The sequence below is a fragment of the Anneissia japonica genome, unplaced genomic scaffold (genome assembly GCF_011630105.1).
Source record: "Anneissia japonica isolate Jap-2015-1 unplaced genomic scaffold, ASM1163010v1 scaffold1594_len1068242_cov183, whole genome shotgun sequence".
Lineage (NCBI taxonomy): Eukaryota > Metazoa > Echinodermata > Crinoidea > Comatulida > Comatulidae > Anneissia > Anneissia japonica.
This window is the reverse complement of record NW_022722535.1, coordinates 184,583-205,940: the sequence shown is the minus strand read 5'-3', so window position 1 is coordinate 205,940 and position 21,358 is coordinate 184,583. Positions and strand designations below refer to the sequence as shown.

General features: G+C 35.7%; 2 protein-coding genes across 9 annotated transcripts in view; one reads left to right on the top strand and one right to left on the bottom strand.

Annotated features, from left to right (window-relative positions):
- The window catches only part of LOC117111946 (glycogen phosphorylase, brain form-like), a 24,876-nt gene extending 14,095 nt beyond the window's left edge, over window positions 1-10,781 (top strand). For all 3 annotated transcript variants that reach the window (XM_033254998.1, XM_033254999.1, XM_033254997.1), the window contains exons 11-20: window positions 568-731; window positions 2,282-2,396; window positions 2,577-2,678; window positions 3,869-4,016; window positions 4,759-4,959; window positions 6,223-6,302; window positions 6,633-6,757; window positions 7,606-7,740; window positions 8,196-8,262; window positions 8,442-10,781. In XM_033254998.1, coding sequence (XP_033110889.1) covers window positions 568-731; window positions 2,282-2,396; window positions 2,577-2,678; window positions 3,869-4,016; window positions 4,759-4,959; window positions 6,223-6,302; window positions 6,633-6,757; window positions 7,606-7,740; window positions 8,196-8,262; window positions 8,442-8,624 — 1,320 coding nt within the window. In that variant the 3' untranslated portion in view covers window positions 8,625-10,781. The remainder of the gene's footprint in view (window positions 1-567; window positions 732-2,281; window positions 2,397-2,576; window positions 2,679-3,868; window positions 4,017-4,758; window positions 4,960-6,222; window positions 6,303-6,632; window positions 6,758-7,605; window positions 7,741-8,195; window positions 8,263-8,441) is intronic.
- On the bottom strand, window positions 10,377-21,207 carry LOC117111948 (spindle pole body component 110-like). 6 transcript variants are annotated; one of them, XM_033255003.1, is made up of 13 exons: window positions 21,148-21,206; window positions 20,839-21,032; window positions 20,027-20,616; window positions 18,885-19,021; window positions 17,922-18,204; window positions 17,635-17,761; window positions 16,830-17,086; window positions 15,430-15,573; window positions 14,455-14,612; window positions 13,935-14,123; window positions 13,003-13,217; window positions 12,171-12,270; window positions 10,377-11,768 (listed from the first exon to the last, which is right to left on the bottom strand). In XM_033255003.1, the coding sequence occupies exons 3-13, from the start codon at window positions 20,608-20,610 to the stop codon at window positions 11,725-11,727; spliced, it is 2,238 nt and encodes a 745-aa protein (XP_033110894.1). In that variant the 5' UTR covers window positions 20,611-20,616; window positions 20,839-21,032; window positions 21,148-21,206; the 3' UTR covers window positions 10,377-11,724. The 6 variants fall into 6 exon arrangements, with proteins under 6 accessions (XP_033110894.1, XP_033110895.1, XP_033110892.1 ...); XM_033255004.1 differs by having other exon boundaries at window positions 21,141-21,182; XM_033255001.1 differs by having other exon boundaries at window positions 20,839-21,207.
- Between the last annotated feature and the right edge of the window lie 151 nt (window positions 21,208-21,358).

Below are 21,358 nucleotides of genomic sequence, written 5' to 3'. Positions count from 1 at the left end.
GCTGCCACGTAGTTCAACGATTGCACTGAAATCACTGTAGCGATGGTGTACAGCGATTTTAAGGAAGCCAGGCCTTAATCTTGCCTTACAATTTAAATGTTTAAAGTATTGTCTGGATAATAAAAACCAGGGTACACATTTTTTAAATTCAATAATTTGTATGCTCATGTTATTAATTAATTAATTAATTTATTTATTTCTGTCTTTTATGTGATTACACTTCAGTGATGCAGCACTGGTATCACTAGTGGATCACAAGAATAAAAGACAAGCAAAATGAAAGAGAAGTTGAACTAAAAACAAAACTAAAGAGTTAAAGAAAAACAATAAATATAAAACTACTGTATCAAAAAAATACATTACTAAAAACTTACTAAATTTGGAACCATGTTAAAAAGGAAAAGGCAAAAAGAATATCTGTTAAATTAATTCCAAAATTAAATTTTATTTTATTGTCATTTATAGTGGACAATACTATACATCTTTAAGGTTTTACAAATGAAATATAAGACATACATTTTCCATAATATGAAGTGTAAAAGATTTCTTTTTCTCCTAAATTTGCAGAATGTATCCAAGGTGTTTGCAGGTGATGCAGATCGAATTCGCCGAATGTCGATCATTGAGGAATCTCCCACAAAGTGCATCAACATGGCCCATCTATCCATCGTTGGATCACACGCCATTAATGGCGTTGCTGAAATCCACTCTGGAATCATCAAGACAGAAGTGTAAGACCATTAAAATGCTTGCTTTCCAATCCCAGGGGCCTAAGTTCAAGTCCTGTGACAAGGGACTTTTCTCCTTCAGTAATATCAATTTCCTACGTTATAGTGTCATATATTAATTTTATTTATTAAAGGAGCCCCTAAATATATCCGCTGACCTTCTGAGGGAAGCTAAAAGCTCACCATCCATAAATAAATTTTTTTAAACAAATACTGTAAAGCCTTTAATTGAAGCCCTGGGCTTCTTTTCGAGGCCACTTTTGCAAAGTAAAGAGAGGGGCTTCTTTTCAAAATACATGCTGTAAATTTTGGGAATTTGTACTATAAAACAACAAATAGGGCCACTGTAACATTAATCTGTATCTTGGAGTGTATTAACCGGTATTAAATCACCTAAATTACTGTATAAACCAAGCATGTTTTTAATTTATTTTGTTTCTTTGAAATCCATGTACAGTGTATGTACTGTACTATCTCAAAAAAAATCCTATGCTATCTCGAAAAGAAGGCCATGTGCTTCTTTTCCAAATGGGCTTGTTTTTGAGGCTAATTTTGCAAACTGAAAAGTTAGGCTTCAATTCAAGATAGGCTTCTTCTTGAGATTAAGCCCATTGGGCTTTGAGGTTTTACGGTATGTTAAGAATGACTGTTTTTATACAACATTCTAGTCAAACCAGCTCTATAGGATTGGTGCAAATTAGGGTGGAATGTGTTAAGTAGGACAATTACTGCTCCCAGTTTTCGTTGCTGACACCATTTCTAGGGAGAATGCGCATGCAACGGATCGTCTTTTTATTACAATTCATTCAGACTGCCACAAGGAGCCCTGAGTTAGAGTAGTCGGCCGACGGTCGTACAACTGTCGCATGACACAGTGAGTGTCCAGCATTATATGGGAAGTCATGACTATGGATTCCAATGATTCAGATTAATTTTAAGAACGCTTTGTTGCATTTCAATTATTAGTTGCGTAGTAGAGCAGTGGTTTGGAGACTGAGGTGCTCACATCTGAGTCCCAAGGTCTTCTTGTGTTCATATTCTGATAAAAATTACAAGATATTTTTCATAACAAATTACAATTCCACTCCAAAAGCCTGACAAAAGGGCTATAAAGCACCAAAGTTTTGGAATATAATAGCTCTTCACTCCAAAGCCTAATAGACACTTGGTTATGAGGATCAAAGATCAAAAACTAATTAGCTCTCCCAGCTTGGTTATAGGGCATCAAAAAACAAAAATGGAAAAATTTAAAACCTATACCAACTGTAAAAATTAGGAACTAAATACTACTTTTAAACAATTTCATATTTGAAATAATAAAATCTGCGGTTTCAAAAACTGGTCAGGTTTGACACAATATTTTTAAAACTCTTTAAATATTTAGCTTTTTTTGCTTCTTCTGATAATGAATTCCATAATTTTGATCCATTATCTCTCCATCCCCTCAGTTTTTGTAAAGCGACTTGGCTATATTGGCCTCAAGCAATGAGCTTTGTTAGAAAACCACACTTGGTATTAAAAAATAAATAACATCTGTTTTAATCTTTCGACAGGTTCAAAGATTTTTATGATTTGACTCCTGAAAAATTTCAGAACAAGACAAATGGCATCACCCCAAGACGATGGCTGCTACTGTGTAACCCTGGACTCTCTGACATCATTGCTGAGGTCAGATTTATCACAGTTTTTATTATTATTTATTTTTGGTGTCAATTAATGTGATGTACAGGAAGAAAGAGGAAGCAACAACAAAATGGTTATCATATGGAATCAAGATAAGTTGTAGAATAGAAAACTTCCAACTTTAATATGCTAAATAACATGATTGTATATCTTTATTCATTGTAGAAAATTGGTGATGAATGGACAACAGATCTCTACCGTCTACGAGAACTTGAAAGCTATGTTGATAATGAAGAATTTTGCAGAAATGTTCGCAAAGTGAAACAAGTAAGACAGAATGACGTTCTATAATCCAGACATTCACCAACGACCGTCGGCAGTCGTGATTCTATAGACAACGCAATGGCACAACCAGCGCACAGCATTTCGTTTTTAATGACAATACGTGTATACTGCCAACAAAAATTAGCTTACAGCGTTGCGTAGTTACACAAAAGAGCGGAGTTAGATTCAACTGCCGTACTACCATTGTACGATGTAGTGATTTCCCAGCTTTTAAGTATCACTAACATAACAATTGTTAATATACAGTGCAAGGGCGTCGGAAGTGGTCTGGCTGGTCGGGTTTTGGCCGGACCAATAATTTACAGCTCAGTATCGTTTGTAAGCCAAATTGTACTTTCTCCGGCGCAACCTCTACAAAATTAAATGACCTGATTTCAAGCAACAAACAAACCAGTCAACCTCGTATAAATGTAGTAGTACCTGCTAGAACCTGTCTAGAATATAGTTTACTATACCCTGGATTTTTCCTGCATGCCATTCTCCTGGGGATGTTAGCGGTCCCTTTTTGACTGTAGCTAAGTATCAGTAACTTAGCCCTATTTATCATGCTTTGATTCACCACGTTATAATCTTCCGGCCCCGAAACCTAGACTAAAAAATACGGGATGGTGTCCAACGGGGGATAGTTTTACCTTTAGATGACTAGAAGTTTAGATTAATTCTAGTAAAACATTTCACTTGTACAATCAATCTTTATTCGGGCCCGAAACCTTGACTCAGAAATACCAGGATGGTGTCTGACGAGGGATAGTTTTACCTCTACCTAGATAAGTTTTTTTTTTTTTATTAAGAATTGATTATATTGTTATTTAAAAGTGTTACATGTTAAAAGCTTTGCTTAAAATGCAATTTTTTAAGACATACAGTACTTTCGATTTTCTATTGTAATCATACTATACATGTGAATATGAATGTGACTTTTGAAATAAGTAAAAAATCGAAACAAAACAATTAAAAATTTAATGTATATTAAAACTGCTGTTTTTAATATTAAGTTCATCATATTTGTCTGCACTTTTAAAAAAGCAAGAATTTACTGAACAATCAAAACTGCTAAGAAAAATCGTCGCATCTGGCCGGACCAATGAAAATTGCTTCCCACACGGCTGCTGTGCCAGTTACTTTGTGGTTCAGTGTGCGCATAATAAACAATCTTCTGATTATTCCCTCAGGAAAATAAGATGAAACTTGCGGAGTACCTAGGAAAACAGAATGGCGTGAAGATCAACGTAGACTCAATGTTTGACGTTCAAGTGAAGAGAATTCACGAATACAAGCGACAGCTTATGAACGCTCTACACATGATTGTCCTCTACAATCGTAAGTTAAACTTACTGCTAGTTTTAAACTCTTCATCCTGGAAGCATGTGGATTTTAATATGCAGTATCTTTGTAGCTAAACAACAGCGTTCTGCACATCACAGTCAGTTTGATCATTGACACACGCAGTGACCAGTTCAGGAATGCGTGCAGTATTGGCATGCATTTAGAAAGATTTAATTGAGTTTCTTGTTCCGGAAAAATAAACCTGGTTATTCTTCCTGGTTACCAGACCCATGGTTAGTTTGACCAAGAAAATCCAAAGTGAAGGAGGTAGACTTTGGCAGGGACATCCCAGTGAAAACTTTTTGACAAAAAACTTTGTAAGCGCATAGGTGTAGCCTAGGGTGCAGACACAACCCAACCCCACCCCCAACACCCTCATTAGCCATGCTAAGTGGATTTAAATATTAAAACTGACCATGGAGTTTTTGTGGGAATTGGGATTTAGTTCCACAATCTCAATTTTTGCACCCTCAGGGCTTTTTTTTTACCATCCCTTCCCCTCAGATTGAAACCAGCCTAACCCCTGAAGTAGTATATGAAGGATGATTTCACATAATAATATTTTTATTAGCCACTTGAAGTACAGGAGTTTGCAGAGAGCATTGATTAGATGCTGTCCTACTTAGTACCTGCAATTAAAACATCTCAAGTCTATAATACCTACAACCATGGACCTATTAATAAATTATTAATAGGTCCATGCTATAAACATTTTGTGTTCATTTTTTGATTCAAGGTATTAAGAGCAACCCCAGTGGAAATTTTGTTGCCCGGACCATCATGATTGGGGGAAAAGCAGCCCCGGGCTACCACATGGCAAAGCAGATCATTTATCTCATCAACTGCATCGCTCGTGTTGTCAACAACGACCCCATTATTGGAGACAAGTTGAAGATTATCTTCCTGGAGAATTACCGAGTCTCATTAGCAGAGAAAGGTGAAGAAAAAATTATATAATTTTTAAATGTTTTTACAGTTTCAATAATCTGCCAATTAATTTAGTTATTGATAATAAACTTCTTTGTGCACTGATTCATAAGATTTCTTTCTACTGTTTTCCTTGTATTGTTAACGGAAAGGGAAAATAAGATAAAAAAGTCACTATGTCTTTAAGGATAATGTATTTGAACTTTTACCTGTGCAAAATTTGCTATTGCAATTAAACAGTGGTTCTCAAACTATGGGTCATGACCCAAAATTTGCCATAAGATGGAGAGCGCATTCTAAGTAAAAAAAGTTAGATACTTCAGTTTTGTTTACCAGTTGATGACTGGTTTCAGGTTTCTTTGTTTTTTTAACATCCTGAGATATGGGTTGTCTTCAATTGCCAGGTCGTTTGTTTGGGTCAGAACCACTGCAATAGAAAGAATACTTGTTCTTAATGTAACATCTTGCACAGGAGAAATAATAGCCAGAGATGATGTTGATTTCAATGCTATATTTATTCGGATAGGAACTAGGATCTAGGAATTATGAGAACATAAGACAAACAAAGCATAACTGCAAACCCCCAACTTGACCGGGCACTAGATGCCAGCATACGTCAAGCTTTCATTAGCTTCACGCTAAGACGTAACTTTCATGAGTCTTCTTAATACAGTACTGTACCAGATTTACTGTAATGCCTTGCCTTACATAAGGTGGACAATACTTTACTTTCTTGACAACTAATTTTGCACATCTTGACTCTGGCTTCTAGCTTCGTTGTGTCACAAACTTAATTAGACGCGCTAATCCTTATTACAGTAACCCACGGAATGAGCCTCCGCACAATAGCAATCCTTTACACTCTTATTGTGCTCGTATAAAGTTAGTTTACATTCTTTACTAACAAGTTATTTGTTGAAATAAATATAACTGTCATGGATTTCTATCAAAAATTCATTCATATAATAAAAACTAGAATTAATAATGTGAACTCATTATCCTTGCGTAGCAACACAGGGCTACTCACTCACTTAAGCGAAGCGTCTACGGAAATCGTTATGTAATGTCACATAACATTTACAGATAAACATAATTCCACATGGATTAACAATTAATTTATATAGGATTTCCATATGCATTATAATAAAAAAGGCAATGAATGAAAACCTGTACCTTACATTAAAATAAGACAAGAGTGTTGCAATAAAAAGATACTTTTTCTCAAAACTAAATAAGTATTAAAGTAATTTGGAAATAAATATTTTTCTTCCAGTTATACCAGCTGCAGATCTTTCAGAACAAATATCACTAGCAGGTACTGAGGCTTCTGGAACAGGAAACATGAAATTCATGGTAAAAAATGGTTTCATTCCTCATGGATTTTTCCAGCACATTTAAACATATTCCAACCATCTTTCTCTGTCCCGTGCAACATCTACTCCTCAGGGGCAGATTTAGAAGGGGGGGGGGCCCTTTTGGAAAGTAAAAAAAAAAAGAAAGAAAGAAAGAAAAAGAAAAAATTGATCACCAAAATGCCTCAAAGGTTATTTTCGGTCGTCTGAAAAACATAAATTTTACGGGGGCATGCCCCAGGACCGCCTAGGTTTGTGTTTTGGACAGCTCTGGATCCAACTCTGCTCATTGCCTCTTTTCCTGACTGATAATTTCAATTTCTTTCGATAGCTTAATGGAGCTCTGACAATTGGAACCTTGGATGGAGCTAATGTTGAGATGCGGGAGGAGATGGGAGCAGACAACATCTTCATCTTTGGTATGACTGTCAAAGATGTTGAAGAAAGACGTCCTGGGTGTGTACAATGTTTGTCAAGTAATAAAGGGGATTACATTTTGTTATGATCTCATAAAATTTCAGTCTTTCTTTTTGTATATATGTATTTTTCTTGTTTATTTTAGATACTAATAATGTTATATACTTTATGCCTAACTACTATAATTCCAATATTTTCTTGTGAAATTATATTGATAACTTGATATTATAATTGTATGATGTATAAATATTAATTTAATTTATTAATATTAATTCTTAATTAGAATATTTTGTAATTATTTTTTCCATGATTTATTTATTTATTATTATTATTTTATTTATTTATTTATATCTTTTTTTAGAATTGATGTGTTTATTCTGTAGCTTTAAATGTCATTCTAAGTGCTTTTTTAAGACAGGGATTTAGTTCGCCTTTAAAGCAATACTCTGGCCTGGTTTTGTGTTACTCTATTTTATATTTCCTGTTACACCTTTCTGGAGTTGCTCTATGTTTTTATTGTTTGCACCTGGAAGTAAATAAAATAAAATATAAAAATATATATAATTAACTATCTCTGGTCTCATCAAACTAAGATCTTCAACCTGCACTAGATCCCTTAGGTTGACTACCAGTACACCGGTTTTGTTCGTCCCTTCCAGTCGCCTTAAAACATACGCTGAGTGAACCTTTGCAGTTGCAGCTCCTGAACTATGGAACAGCTTACCCGAATCAACCTGTCAGTCACCCTCAGTGGGTGTGTTCAAGAGTTGGTTGAAAACCCATCTTTTTAGTTCATTTTAAATCAATCTTTTATTTCTTATTTTTACTTTAAGCGCCTTGGAACGACTACATTACCATTAAACAATAGTGCATTTTTCCATTAACAGATATCGGTCAATAGACTATTACAATAAGAATGAAGAATTGAAGTTGGCCATTGACCAGATAAGAGATGGTTACTTCTCAGCACATGAACCGGAAGCTTTCAAAGACATTGTCAATGTGTTACTGCATCATGACAGGTAGAGAATTTCACAACATTAGTAGTTAATTGATACTGGTTGCTGTATCAATTAACTGATTTGTAAACTGATCCTGGTGGCCATATACTGGTTAACATTGTTTAGTAGTACTTAAGCCTCTATACCTGGTTAATGGATTGGTTAACTAACTGGTGGCAGTATACTTGGCTGATTAATAGGCCAATACTGATAGGCTAATACTAGGTATTTTAGTGGCTATTGGTTAACTGATTTGTTAAAGTGATACTTAAAGCTGTATACCTGGTTAACAGATTGCTTAATTAAGTGACACTGATGGCAAAATGCTTTGGGCTTACTAACTGGATAGGCTCTGATACTAGCGGTCATATTCTTGATTAGTCGATTGATCTGTTCCATAGTACAAACAATTCACCACCACTAATATCTAATAGTGATGATAGGAGTAAAATTATTTGCAATTTATTAACTTTCAGGTTCATGCTCCTAGCTGACTTTGATGATTACGTCAAGTGTCAGGAGAGGGTCAGCAAACTTTACCAGGTCAGTAGCTCTTCATATTTCTTCTTCATAAAAAAATTGAACTTTGAACTTCGATTGTATATGTTTTGAGAGTTAGAATTGATGGTAATGTGCAAAAACATAATTTACATGAACTATTCAATGTTTTATTTGAATTTTGGAGTGTTTTTTGTATTTTAATTTATTTTATCTTTTGACAGGACCCAGTTGAGTGGACCAGAAAGTGCGTCAAGAACATCGCAGCTTCCGGAAAATTCTCCAGTGATCGCACAATCACCGACTACGCAAGGGATATCTGGGGTGTAGAACCTCAGAACCTGAAGCTACCAGCCCCTCATGTACCCCGCGATAAGGATACGAACGCCGACTTGACAAGCTATTAAAATCAAATTCCAGAGGCTAATTGATTAGTCTTAGAGTATATCAAAAAAGGTGCATTAAATTAATGATACAATAATATGAAATGTAGTTTAATTCCAAATTTCAGTGCAAAATTATGTAGTTTAATACTACATAAGCAAATATGTATTTTTTATGCATAAATCAAGTAGAAAATGTAGAAATATGAACAAAATATGATTTTGAAATTGAAACTGTTTTCTTAATATGATTTATGAATTGCAGGGATTATGTGGAAAAATGTTACTTCATCCAGAAGTCATGTTAAGGTGTATATTCTTTAGGCAATATATACTAGGAGTAGAAGGGTGTAAGAACCACACATGGTCAAAGTGCGGTATTGGGCCTCATGTGGCGCAACAGAATTTTTTTTTTTGCAGCTAGTGACAACTATTTGCAGCCAATCTACCATCTTTGGCTAGAAAACACATTGTTTTTAAAGCACAACGACGATCATCTGTGAAAAGTAATATTAAAACTGCGCATAAAGCAGTATAAAGTTTTTTCTGGAAGTGTAGAAGTTTGGGTGCGGCCCTTTGTCTAATTGAATAAAAAATTCAATTTGGTCATGCCACCCATTTCTATTTATATGACCACTTCTGATATTAAACATTCATTCTTATCTATAATTTGGTAGAATGAGTAGCTAGCTAAGCAGCTTATACTTTCATGGGGTAAAACTGAAGGATATCGAATAGATGATAGTGTTTTAACTTATGCACTAATTTTCATGATTATGAGGCAACAAAAACATCTTATATTTTAATTTTATATCAACTAAATTGTATGATTCTTTAAAGATGGTATACTGTGCAATACCACCAATATTTATACATCAACTCATTAAAAACAGTACAAATAATTAATTTTATTGTTAAATGGATGAATTGAAGTGTAAACCAGCTACTTTGAGGATGTATCAGGGTTGTTATGTTAAAATTCTTTTGAAGTGTTAAATTGTGTTCCATCTATTTTATAATTCTCTAGTGCACCTTCAATCTCGATGTTGTGTCAACGTGAGGCGCTATATAAATCCAGAATTATTATTAATTATTATTATATTTATATTACATAAAATATTTTGGATGTTCCGTAAAATTATAAATAGTATATTCATATCTAAGGTTGTCTCAGATTTATGTTGAGCGAATTCTTTTGAAGTGTTAAATTGTGTTCCATCTATTTTATATTTCTCTAGTGCACCTTCAATCTCGATGTTGTGTCAACGTATGTTGGGCAAGTCATTAATTCACACCGAATTCAAATTTTCGTATCGTAAGGCCTTGTGAACTAAATCAATGTGTAAGAATAAGGACATTAGAAACTAGGTCGGAATTTTGGTTTAGATTACATAACACAAGTTAACATGGCCTCTAGAAACTTTATATTACCATAAAATTTATTGTTTGAGGGTGACCCTTGCAGCCCTTATTCAGGTAATATTTAAAACATTAATGTTATATAAACCAGTCTCACGAAGCTTAGCGAGTGAAGTTGTTTCTATTTAATCCTGAGAAAAAATCCAACCAGGAGCCTAAAGCTTGGTGGTTAAAGATGGTTATCTTAAATATCAAGTTACAGCTCCACTCCATCAACATTGCAGGATTTGAACCCAGGATCCTAGGATTTTAGGGCCAGCATTTAAACCACCACACTTCAGCTCCACCACCCATAGTGTATATCACAATATATGACAATCGTTACAAATAAAACAAAAATATGAAACTGAAAACAGTTTTAAAACTGTCTGCTGAACATCACTAATAGAACTTTTATTTTGTATAGTGCTGTCATCTTACAACTTTAGGTGCGGTCAAGCAATTGTGGGTGACTCAACCTTTATTCAAATTTTCTTTAAGTAATAAGTATTAGCTTATGTGGGTATGTTAACAATATAATAACTATATAAATCTGGGATTAAACATTTTGTTTAATTCAAAAATATTAATGAGTGGTTAAATTGAATTCTGTTACTGCTTGTGATTTACCCTAATTAATTCAATAGATACATTAACAAGTTGTGGAAGGTTTTTAAAGGCAATATCCAGTGATTGGCACAGTGTCGCACTGATTATTCATGTATTAATTTTGTAAGTGGTAGTTTTCCTGAAATGTATGTATAAAATACAATCTAACCCATATTTCAACTCGTTACTTGATTTTATTCAGACTGACCTGACAAAACAAGTACAATTAAAAACCAGATTTGACGAGGATACAAAGGCCATTTGGGTTTGACGTCTATTTACGATTTTATTGGCCAAGTTTTTTAAAGCAGGGGCATCACAACCTACAGTCATAATACTGTATCAGTACAGGTTCAAGCGGCATGCTTGCTCATAGTTCTGTTGGTGGCACTGGAATAATTTGCAGACCTAGCGTACGCAATAGGCTCATGCACATTTCGAACAACCCAGTACTGTACATCAATCAAGACAAGGAGGGGAAAACCTCAGTGCACTGGTAGGGACAGCCTTGTGGTGGACAGAGGAAAGGTGCTAGTACGGGCTTCACCAAGGTGAGCATGGATTCACAAAGTGACTCGGGATTTTAATGAACAAGCTAGTTTAAAACACAATTAGTGCTCCTCACTAAATTGAGCCCTTCAACTTCACATTTGTGCCCCACCCCCTCCTTGATTTCAATACTTATGGATACACTATGGACACACCTGTGCTCTATAGACGATTGATTGAAAACAATGAACCTTTCCGCTAAGGGCCACTTCTTCGATACTATTGCTAAGGTACCAAAAAGCAACAGCGTAAATTTACGTAAACACATGCGTTTGTGTGACAATATGTGACCTCCTGGAATATGCATATTCTTGGCCAAGTTCTGATTGGCCAGTTGTAAAGTTTGATCAACGCAAAGGTCACTGCAGTCCAAAAGCAGTTGTGTGACCAGCATACAGTACATACTAACTGAACCAATGATCATAGGATGGGTAACTACAGCCTTACTAGCCACATAGCAATGGTGCATCCGTATATTTGATTACAGAGCGAGCTTAGCATGACACAACACAGACTTCAGGTCTTGTACATAATAGTCATATATCCACATTATAGCGCTGCTGGTGTATCATAAGACAGACTTCAGTGTGTCGATTTCAAGTTGAATAGACTGTAATCATATATTAAGAAATACAAAGCAGATAATTTATAAAAACAATTATATAGACAATTATATAGATGAACACATTTATATAGGCCTATAAACAAAAAAGGACCCCATCCCCCTCTTCTAAGGATCATCCTATTACTATACCCAAGGGCCAACTAAACCTTTGTTCGCACAATCAAATTTTATTTGACAAATTTGTGTGGTGTGCCCATATATTGGCATCATGATGTCATATTACACCCAAATATGAGCATATATCCCTTCTCGTCTATCGGATGTAAATGCCAATGTGGTCAATACTGTACAACAATATACTTTATTCGCAACTAAAAACAGTTGAATTGCACATACATAAGAAATTTAAAAATTACTACACATCTTTAAAAACTATTTAATAAGGATATCAGCAGCATCGTAATTTTCCTCTTCTATTGCACTTTCTAATGATTTCTCCAAGGAATCGATGAGTTTCCTGGCTTCTTGAGACTCTTTCTGCTGTTCACCCTTAAAAACAAAAATAACATAAATAGCCCTGAAGACAGATCAGAATATATAGGGGTTTTGCAATTAATAAATTTTAAATTCAAGTGCAAGGGCGGTGCTAGCGTTTGGACTAGGGCCTAGTTGGGAAAACTTGGTCCAGCTGTCAATAAATCATGTTAAAATCATTCAGGAAAATTTATTTGCAATAAATAAATTCTTACGTCAAGAGCAAGGGCGGTGCCAGCGTTTGGACCAGGCCCCGGTCGGGGAAACTTGGTCCAGCTGTCAAGGAATCGCGTTAAAATCGTTTGGAGAAAATTTATATGCATAATTTGCTAAGCAAAAGACTGCAGCTTGTGAGGCTGAGGTGGGTGCGGCCCCTCTGTCGGGAAATGATAGATTACCTGTAGGGAAAAGGCTGTCACCGCCACTTAGACTGAATGTTCTTTGTTCTAAGATTATCATAAAACATACAAAGGCCAAACATGTATAATAATAGACTAAATTGCTACCAAAAATGCACTGCAGTAAATAATAATATTATATTTGCATTAAAAACCTGTCCAGAAATGCCTATATATGGTCATGACATCACATCACGATCATAGGCACATCATGACCATATATAGGCACATCATGACTATATGTGGGCATGTTTTTGTCAAAGGAAATTTGATCTGGACAGAGCTTTTCTTCTTGTAAGCTGCATCAAAATCCACCAGAGCTTTATATGATAACCAATGGTGGCTGTACCTTGAGGATATCTTGGCTCACTGGGTGTTGCTCAAGATAAGCCGCTACGTCGTCATCCAACGCTACATTTAGTCGGCTACATAAATATTTCATCCATAAACTGCACGTTTGAATCTCTGCTTGCAGAATACGTTCTATCATTGGCTGGTGCCTGTCATGTGATATGAGTTTGATCTTGTTGAACACTTCATGTGCAGATTCTAATTGTTTTGTGTCTGGTGGAAGAAAACAAAAATCATACATTGAAGGAAGAAGGTGTGTCTATTTTGTACCTAAATACACTAGTTGAATAGTACTAGAAAGGGCGGCAGCTACAGTATGCTACAAAACAAATACACATTATTTTTATTAGACCTTCATTGATTGTTTAACACATTGACTGCCAGACCTTTTTTAAGGTTCCTTCCCATGTGCCAAAACAAGTTTACATACTTTTTTGAAATTTTATCTAGTCATGTATCATCAAAATGATGTGTCTAAGAAATTGATGGGTAAATTTTTGGGGGAGAAGTAAACTCGTCAACGGCACTGTGATAGCACTTTTTATTGACTATGCCAAGTGAGTTATCTCGTCCGCTTTTTGCATGGGTTGGTATATGTTCAAATGGCGCCCCCACTTGTGCTACTTGAGTGTACTACCAGCAACAAAACTCAACAAACAAATTACATACGTCATATGTAAGTCATCTTCTAGGTGTATCTTCCCCGAAATACCAGCTGCTGAGTCTGTGGTTCTACAATATAGCAAAGAAGTAATAAATACTAGAATGTTACCCCGATTTTGGCGAGTACTAGTCCCGGGCACCTTAAAAAAAACACCCTTTTGGACGAGTATACTCTTCGCTGGCAGCCAACATGTTAAGCAAACGGTCAAGTACTGTACTGTATATTCTTCATTATATAAAAATCATATGAATGGTCCTAAAATGCACCTTGTTCCATCTCCTTATCTTTTAGTTGTGTTTCTAATTCCTCCTGATCTTTTCTCATCTCTAACAATTCCTTTTTCAGTTTATCTAAACTCTCTCTGCTGCCCTCAAGTTGATTTTTTACAGCCTCAACTTCTTCAGACATTGTTTTTAGTTCCATTGATAATTTCTTTGCCTCTGAAAACTGCTTTCCTGTAAATTTATTGAAGAATATAATAGCTCAAAATGTTAAATGACAGTGCAGAATCAAAGGCTAAATTGACTTCAATCTTTTAGTAAGGATAAGCATAATGGACCTTCCCGTTAATGCCCCACATCTTGGGTATTCTTGCGAAGGTACGCAAACACATGCATACCGTTCGTGTGACAACCCATTTCAAGTTGCTTGTCAGACATGCGCATATTCCTGGCTCTGTTCTGATTGGTCGATTGTTAAGTTAGATTGACCCTCTGGAATGGTCTATTGTTTGCGTACAAAACAATGGAAATAATAGCATAAATATGTTTTAATTCATTCGTTTACCTTGCACGGCAACTTGTTTGGCGACCCGAAGCTCTTCTATTTGACCCTGCAGGCTGCTCAGTGTTTTCGCTTGTAATGTAACCTCAGTCTGCATTGCAATCATCACTGACGTGGCACGCTTAATCTTCTCAACGCCTTCAGACGCTGTCTCTTGTAACCTGAAATATTAAGCTCCGTCCAAACTATCAAATGTTTAAACAATCTGTTGTATGCCTATATATGGTCATGGTGTGCCTATATATGGTCATGATGTGATGTCATCATGACCATATTTGGACATTTCCCATGATTTGTCGAATGAAACTTGCTAGTCTCTTTGGGACATTAATGATACTGGTCTATAGTCAGTGGTATAATCTAAAAGAAAAAATCTCTCATAAATTCAATTGAAATGAAATTCAGCACAATAAAGGTTAAAGGTTATTCATTTATATTGTGCAAAATATGAGAGTCTCTATGCACAGAACAAGTGAGCAGAAGTAACTGAAAAAAAAAAAATAGTGAGATATTGGTTTTTCCTATACATTTACCATTACTTTTACATTTGGGTTTTGCAAAGACCATACATTGGTGAAATTCAAGGGGGCTACTCGACCCAGGCCCCCTTAAATTTGTCAAAATTATTGTAAAAATGGAGAGAAAATAAGAAAATTATATTCAAATTTAAGTCTCAGAGTGTCATTTTCCGGCACCTAGATGTGCCACAATCATACATTTTCTTTAACCATCGTGGGACTGGGGTGGTATAGATCCCATCCTCTGGACCTTCCCTGGGCCCCTTATATTTCAAATTCCTGGATCCCCCACTGCTATAGGAACATGTTTTCATTTGGAAGAAAAATAACATAAATTTTTCAATTGAAAGGTAATTAAATATTCAAAGTTAGCAATTCAAAAGTTTCTATTATATTGGGCACTATATAGAACCCTTCTGTCTTGAAAGTTAGACAAAAAAATTATGGTGTAAATACTAACCTGGTGATGCACTGTGGTGGGTTAATCTCTAATGTCGTAGGGGTAAGGTCTGGTACTATTTGACCACTAGATTGCTTTAGCACTTCAACATTTGATTTATTTGACTGTATAACATCTTGAATCACGGGCAACAGACTTTCATATCTAAAAATAAAGAACAACATTTAAAAATAAATTTTTCCGACATCAGCCGAAAAACTTGTTACACTATAGGGTGCTACGGCACCCTGCCGCTTGGCTTGTTGGCCACTTTTTAAGAATTTTTACTACGGAAATTAATTTAGGGACCGATCGTGTGCGACGGTCCCTTAGCCTTTTGTCGTAATAAATCACGACTGAATCACACTATATCAGATCATGTGTTACTTTATTGTGTACAGTGTATTAAGGGTGGTGGTGAAAAGCGGGCGGGTCCATATAGTTAATTCTTAGCCCAGTAGACACAAATACAATATTTATGGTAGGCAAAGTAACAACTTCAGTAGCCTTGAAAAGAAGCCCACGGGCATCATGGATAGCACAGGCTTCTTTTGTAGATAGTACAGTACCTGTATATACACTATACATGAATTTCAAAGAAACAGCATAAATTAAGAACATGCTTGGATTGAACAGTAGTTTAGCTGATTTAATGCCGGTTAATAGACTCTATGATACCGATTCATGTTACCGTGGCCCTATTTTTAATTGTTTTATAGTAAAAATTCCCAAAATTTACAGCATTCATTTTGAAAAGAAGCCCCCGCTCTTTACTTCGCAAAAGTAGCCTCGAAAAGAAGCCCATCCAGAGTTCTATTCAAGGTTTTTGGTATGCCTACAGAAGATGATGATGATGATGATCATGATGATCATGATGATGATCATGATATCAATGATGATATCGATGAATACCATATGATGATGATGATAATAAGGATGATGATGAAAAGGATGATGATATAGATGATGATAATGGGGATAAGGATGATGTTGATGAGGATAAGGATGATGATATAGATGATGATGGGTATAAGGATGATGTTGATGAGGATAAGGATGATGATGAAAAGGATGATGATATAGATGATGATGATGGGGATAAGGATGATGTTGATGAGGATAAGGATGATGATGAAAAGGATGATGATATAGATGATAATGGGTATAAGGATGATGTTGATGAGGATAAGGATGATGATGAAAAGGATGATGATATAGATGATGATGGGGATAAGGATGATGTTGATGAGGATAAGGATGATGATGAAAAGGATGATGATATAGATGATGATGGGGATAAGGATGATGTTGATGAGGATAAGGTTGATGATGAAAAGGATGATGATATAGATGATAACGGGTATAAGGATGATGTTGATGAGGATAAGGATGATAATGATAATAGTGATATTGATGTTTACTGGCTTTCTTCTTCATCGTAAGATTGTGTTTTATTCTTTAAGTCTTCTTCATCAAATTTTAAATTGTCCTCCATCACTTGCAGCTCATTCTCTCTCTGTTTAATCTCCTCTTCATCACATTCTAATTGATGGATCTCTTCAGCAAACCCTTCTCTAGCTTTACCAATAAGGTCATTCTGTTCTTCAATACTTTCTTTAATTTCTTCTTCCTGTTTTCTTAGGGATGCTAATTTCTTCAATAATTCATCAATTTCCTCCTGTAAGATTTTTTTATTGAATTGAAATAAAATAAAATATGAAATAAACATAATATACAAATACATCATAATTGGTTAATGTATTTATTCGAATAAATGCCCTGCTTTGAATAAACGCCCTCATCCCTCGAATAAAATCCCACTAAATGACTTTAAACAAAACTAACGGAAGCAATATCATTCTCAACACATTCTATTCACGTTCTGCTCTCGTAGAATTACATTTTTTTCTAGCAATAAGTCTTTATGATCACGCAATAACAAATTTTGGTAGTAATTATGTGTTGTAGTTCCACATTTACAGTGAAAATTAAGGAGCGTTTATTTTAGTATTTACACCAAATAAAAATACACCTCCCTCGAATAATGCCTCTCTTGAAGAAATTCCCCCTCAAAAAACATAGTTAACAATAAACGCCCAAAGGGTGTTCATTTGAATAAATACCAAATTTAAAAAATGTCATTTTGTTGAGGGCAGTGTTCACATATATTCCATATTTTTACACATTTTTATATTTTCTTAAGAGAGAAAACTAATGGCACCTTACCTGCACACACTGTTGTTGGACTTCCAGTATACATTTCTTACTTTCGAATTCCTTAGTTTCCTCTCCAATTCTATTTTCTAGAAGTTTCTCACATTTTGTTAAGTCTTCTTTGTCTAGTTTTAAATGCCTGTAAAGTGGAATGTAATTAAATATTAATACTAGGTGTTTAAATAACCAATCAAATTTTTCCATTAACATCTGATCTCAAATGCCCTCACAGCCAGGCTCACCCTCGTAGCCTAAGCTCACCCTCGTAGCCTAAGCTCACCCTCACAGTCCAAGCTCACCCTTTTGCTGTGGCTAGTTTCTGCCTCCTCTTCTGTATTTCCAGTTCTGTATCTTGCTCGCAATGTCGTTTCTTATCAGCGATTTCCTCCCTTTTCTCTTCAACTTCTACTTTCAGTTTCTTCGCGAGCTCCACATTATGTTCTTGTTGAAGCAACTCCTCATTGGTCAGCTCATCCAGGTTGCTTAGCAACCAACCATAATTGACATGAGTATGAGGTTGAATTACAGACTGGTTTTTCATCTCAATCTTTATCTGCTCTAATCTGATATTCAGTTCCTCAGCTGAAAGGCAAAAATTGTTGAGATTTACAATTAAAGATCATCATCTGTATTTAAGCATTAATAGTGCATAGTGGGGCCTGATTTAGATATTAGGAAACTTCCAACGTAGAACATAATGCATAATGACATTGCTAAAAACTATTCTGCGCATGTTTGAACAAAACCCACCTCATTGTGTGGGTGGTTCTTGGATGCAATCTGACCAATTCTACGCTGTACAGAGACCAGGGGTGGCGCCAGCCAGGAGGCTGGGGGGGGGGGCAGGGTCTCCTGAAAGGGAGAGCTGCCCCGTCAGGGAGAAAAACCACAATTCGTCGAGGATAAAAAAAATTATATGTAGTTTGTACATATTAGTAGACTCTCCCTAAATTGTCAAAATTTTCAGGGGCTTCGTCAAGTGATACTTGACCACACCTATTTTGCACTCATTGGGGAAATCTTCGCCCTCAACGGCAGATTCGGCCCCTCCCCCTGGCAAGTAAAACTCTGTCCAGACTACCAAAAAAACTGTTGCATGCCCATATATAGTCATGATGTGCCTATATATGGTCATGATGTGATGTCATCATGACCATATTTTGGCATTTACATGTTTTTGTCAAATAAAATTTGATAGTCCGGACAGGACCTAGCTAATTATGATTTTAAAGTCAACAGCTAACATATGGTATTTTTTCTACCTTTTTCATAATTTTCATCATCCAATGCTTGTTTTTCTGACAGTTCCAAATCCTGCAGTAAAGTCTGCTTATCAACAAGTTGCACCACACTGGATAAACTTGCTTTAATAATTTCATCCATGTTTTTATGAATATTCCTAGTGAAAGCAAAAAGCATATAGTTTAGAACACTATTATTTTTGCACACAACACAACAGCCATGCATTTAATTTAGCATTGTTGCCGTATTTTTTGCTTAATTCTTCTAATTTAGGAAGAAAACTGGTGAAAGTCTCAAGCTGATATACAAGATTGGCAGTCAATATGAGCGGATGCTACTTCGAGCGAATGTTAGTACGAGCAGATTATATGCAAGTTCAAGCGGATGCGTTTAATGCGAAATATAACAAGGGCGAATTTAACCAAAACATACAGTAAATTGGGGATATTTTTTTTGTTTCAATGCCAAAATACACTGTGTAACCAAGGTTTTGAAAGGTCACTTTTAATAATTATTCCAAGTTTGAATTACAAATCCAAACACCCTATGGTGACTAACAAGCACCACATTCACAGTTTTCAATGTGTTCAATCTGAGGTTTTGTAGTAAAAAGAGTTAATTATATAACTGTAAAGTCTGTAATTGAATTTCAACTACATTGTAATTACAGCTGTATTTGTCAATGGATGATTAAATGAGGGGGTGCAAGCTCACAGCATAAGGAGATATGAGGTGATTTTTAAGCATGATTTTTTGCTTTGAACATTTTCAATGGCCAGGGGGAGACTGGGGGAATGCCCCGTTCCCCTGGATACGCCAATATGTGTAATGCATAAACAATCTATCAGCAGAAAAGGCTATTATTTATAACAAAAAACAAGATATAAAAAATAGCTAAATTATAGCAAATTTGAATCTGAAGTAAGCGAAAACTATCAGAATTAATGGTCGGTAAAAACAGGAAAATCACACAACTTAATGTTTGCAAAACTAGATCCTTTTTCACTGGAAATGGAATCCGCTTGATCATTCGATCAAAGTGGCACTCGCTCGTATTGAATGGTTCCCTCCATTTGCAATAGGCTTAATTACAAAGTACATACAAGAAATTTTGTGATTTCAATATTGAGAAATTGATAAAAGTTTTAGCACTTATCCTCACTTTTCTTTCTTTAACTTTGATTTTGAAATCAACTTCAACCTTTCAACTCTTTCTGTTAACCCAATATGATCCCCTTCCATGGTTGATTCATCATCCTCATCATCAACTGCCTCCTCCTTCTGGATGGCATCACATAAGTGTTCTTTATCAATCAATGACTCCTCCTCAACATCATCCTGAACATGTTTAATAAAATTGAAAGAGCTTGTGGTAGTTTCAGGAGGATGCTGATGTTCAGCACCATTATCCTCTGATACTGTGAATTCTAAACCATCCAAATCCAAACTAAATATGTTTCCAGTTTTAGTAGCACCCGGATTTGAGTAAAATGGGTCTAAATAGTCATCCTTCAGTGTTTTTGTAACCTCTTCTTCAAGGCCACCATCTCTTTTATCACTGGTATCGCTGGTATCATTATCATTTGGAGATCGTTCACTAAATGAATCATTGATAAAAGAAAAACCACTCTTCTTATCATGGCTATTTTCTTTCTCTCTATTTTTGTCAGCCAATTGAGAAGATTTTCTGTCATCTGAACTTTCACTATTTGTTTCTAAGGTTGATAACCTCATACCAGTGAACATACTGATCTAAGGCAAAATAAAAATTCAAGATATTAGTTGAAATGTGCATAGGCTAATTGGTTAAGGCTCAACTATCTATTAAATTTATTATATTGGCCTGGGCCTAGTAGTACCCATGCCATATACCTTTGGTTGGTCTAATATCATCTTATATAATAATTAATGTAACTGCTACTGCTACTGGCCTAAGGCTGCCATAAAAGCTTTCGACTATGCCATGAAACGTACCTATATCTATCCAGCTAGGCTAGGCCTGGGTTGCATACGGCGAACGCTATGCCTGACTCCTACCTACTAGCGTAGGCCCCTAGTAGTAGCAGGTCTGGCCCTGGCTCTCGGCCAGCTAGGCTAGCTAGGCACGACAAATACTTAGGCTACTGGTAATACTATACAGGTCAGAGGCTTGGCCCTTTGTCGCCAAACTGTAAAAACAAACAAATCAAAAATAATCAGCGCGCAAGTTTAGGTGATGGATCAAAAGATATTTTACTAAAAAAAACAGTAAAAGATGAAGTTGAATCAAAAAGCACCGTGGACCTGGACATCAAAAACTAGGCAACCTCTTTAGCCTCCTTAACCTTAGCAAGATCTCGCTCGGTAAACGGAAACAGGGAAATCCCCTAACTACTAGAGAGGGCGTGGAGGGTGGCGTTAAATGATGTGAAATTAATTACGTTGTTCTTAAACTAGAATTTTAGGATAGGAACGCCGTAGGATTCAATTGCATTACTGCAGGGGCGGATTTAGG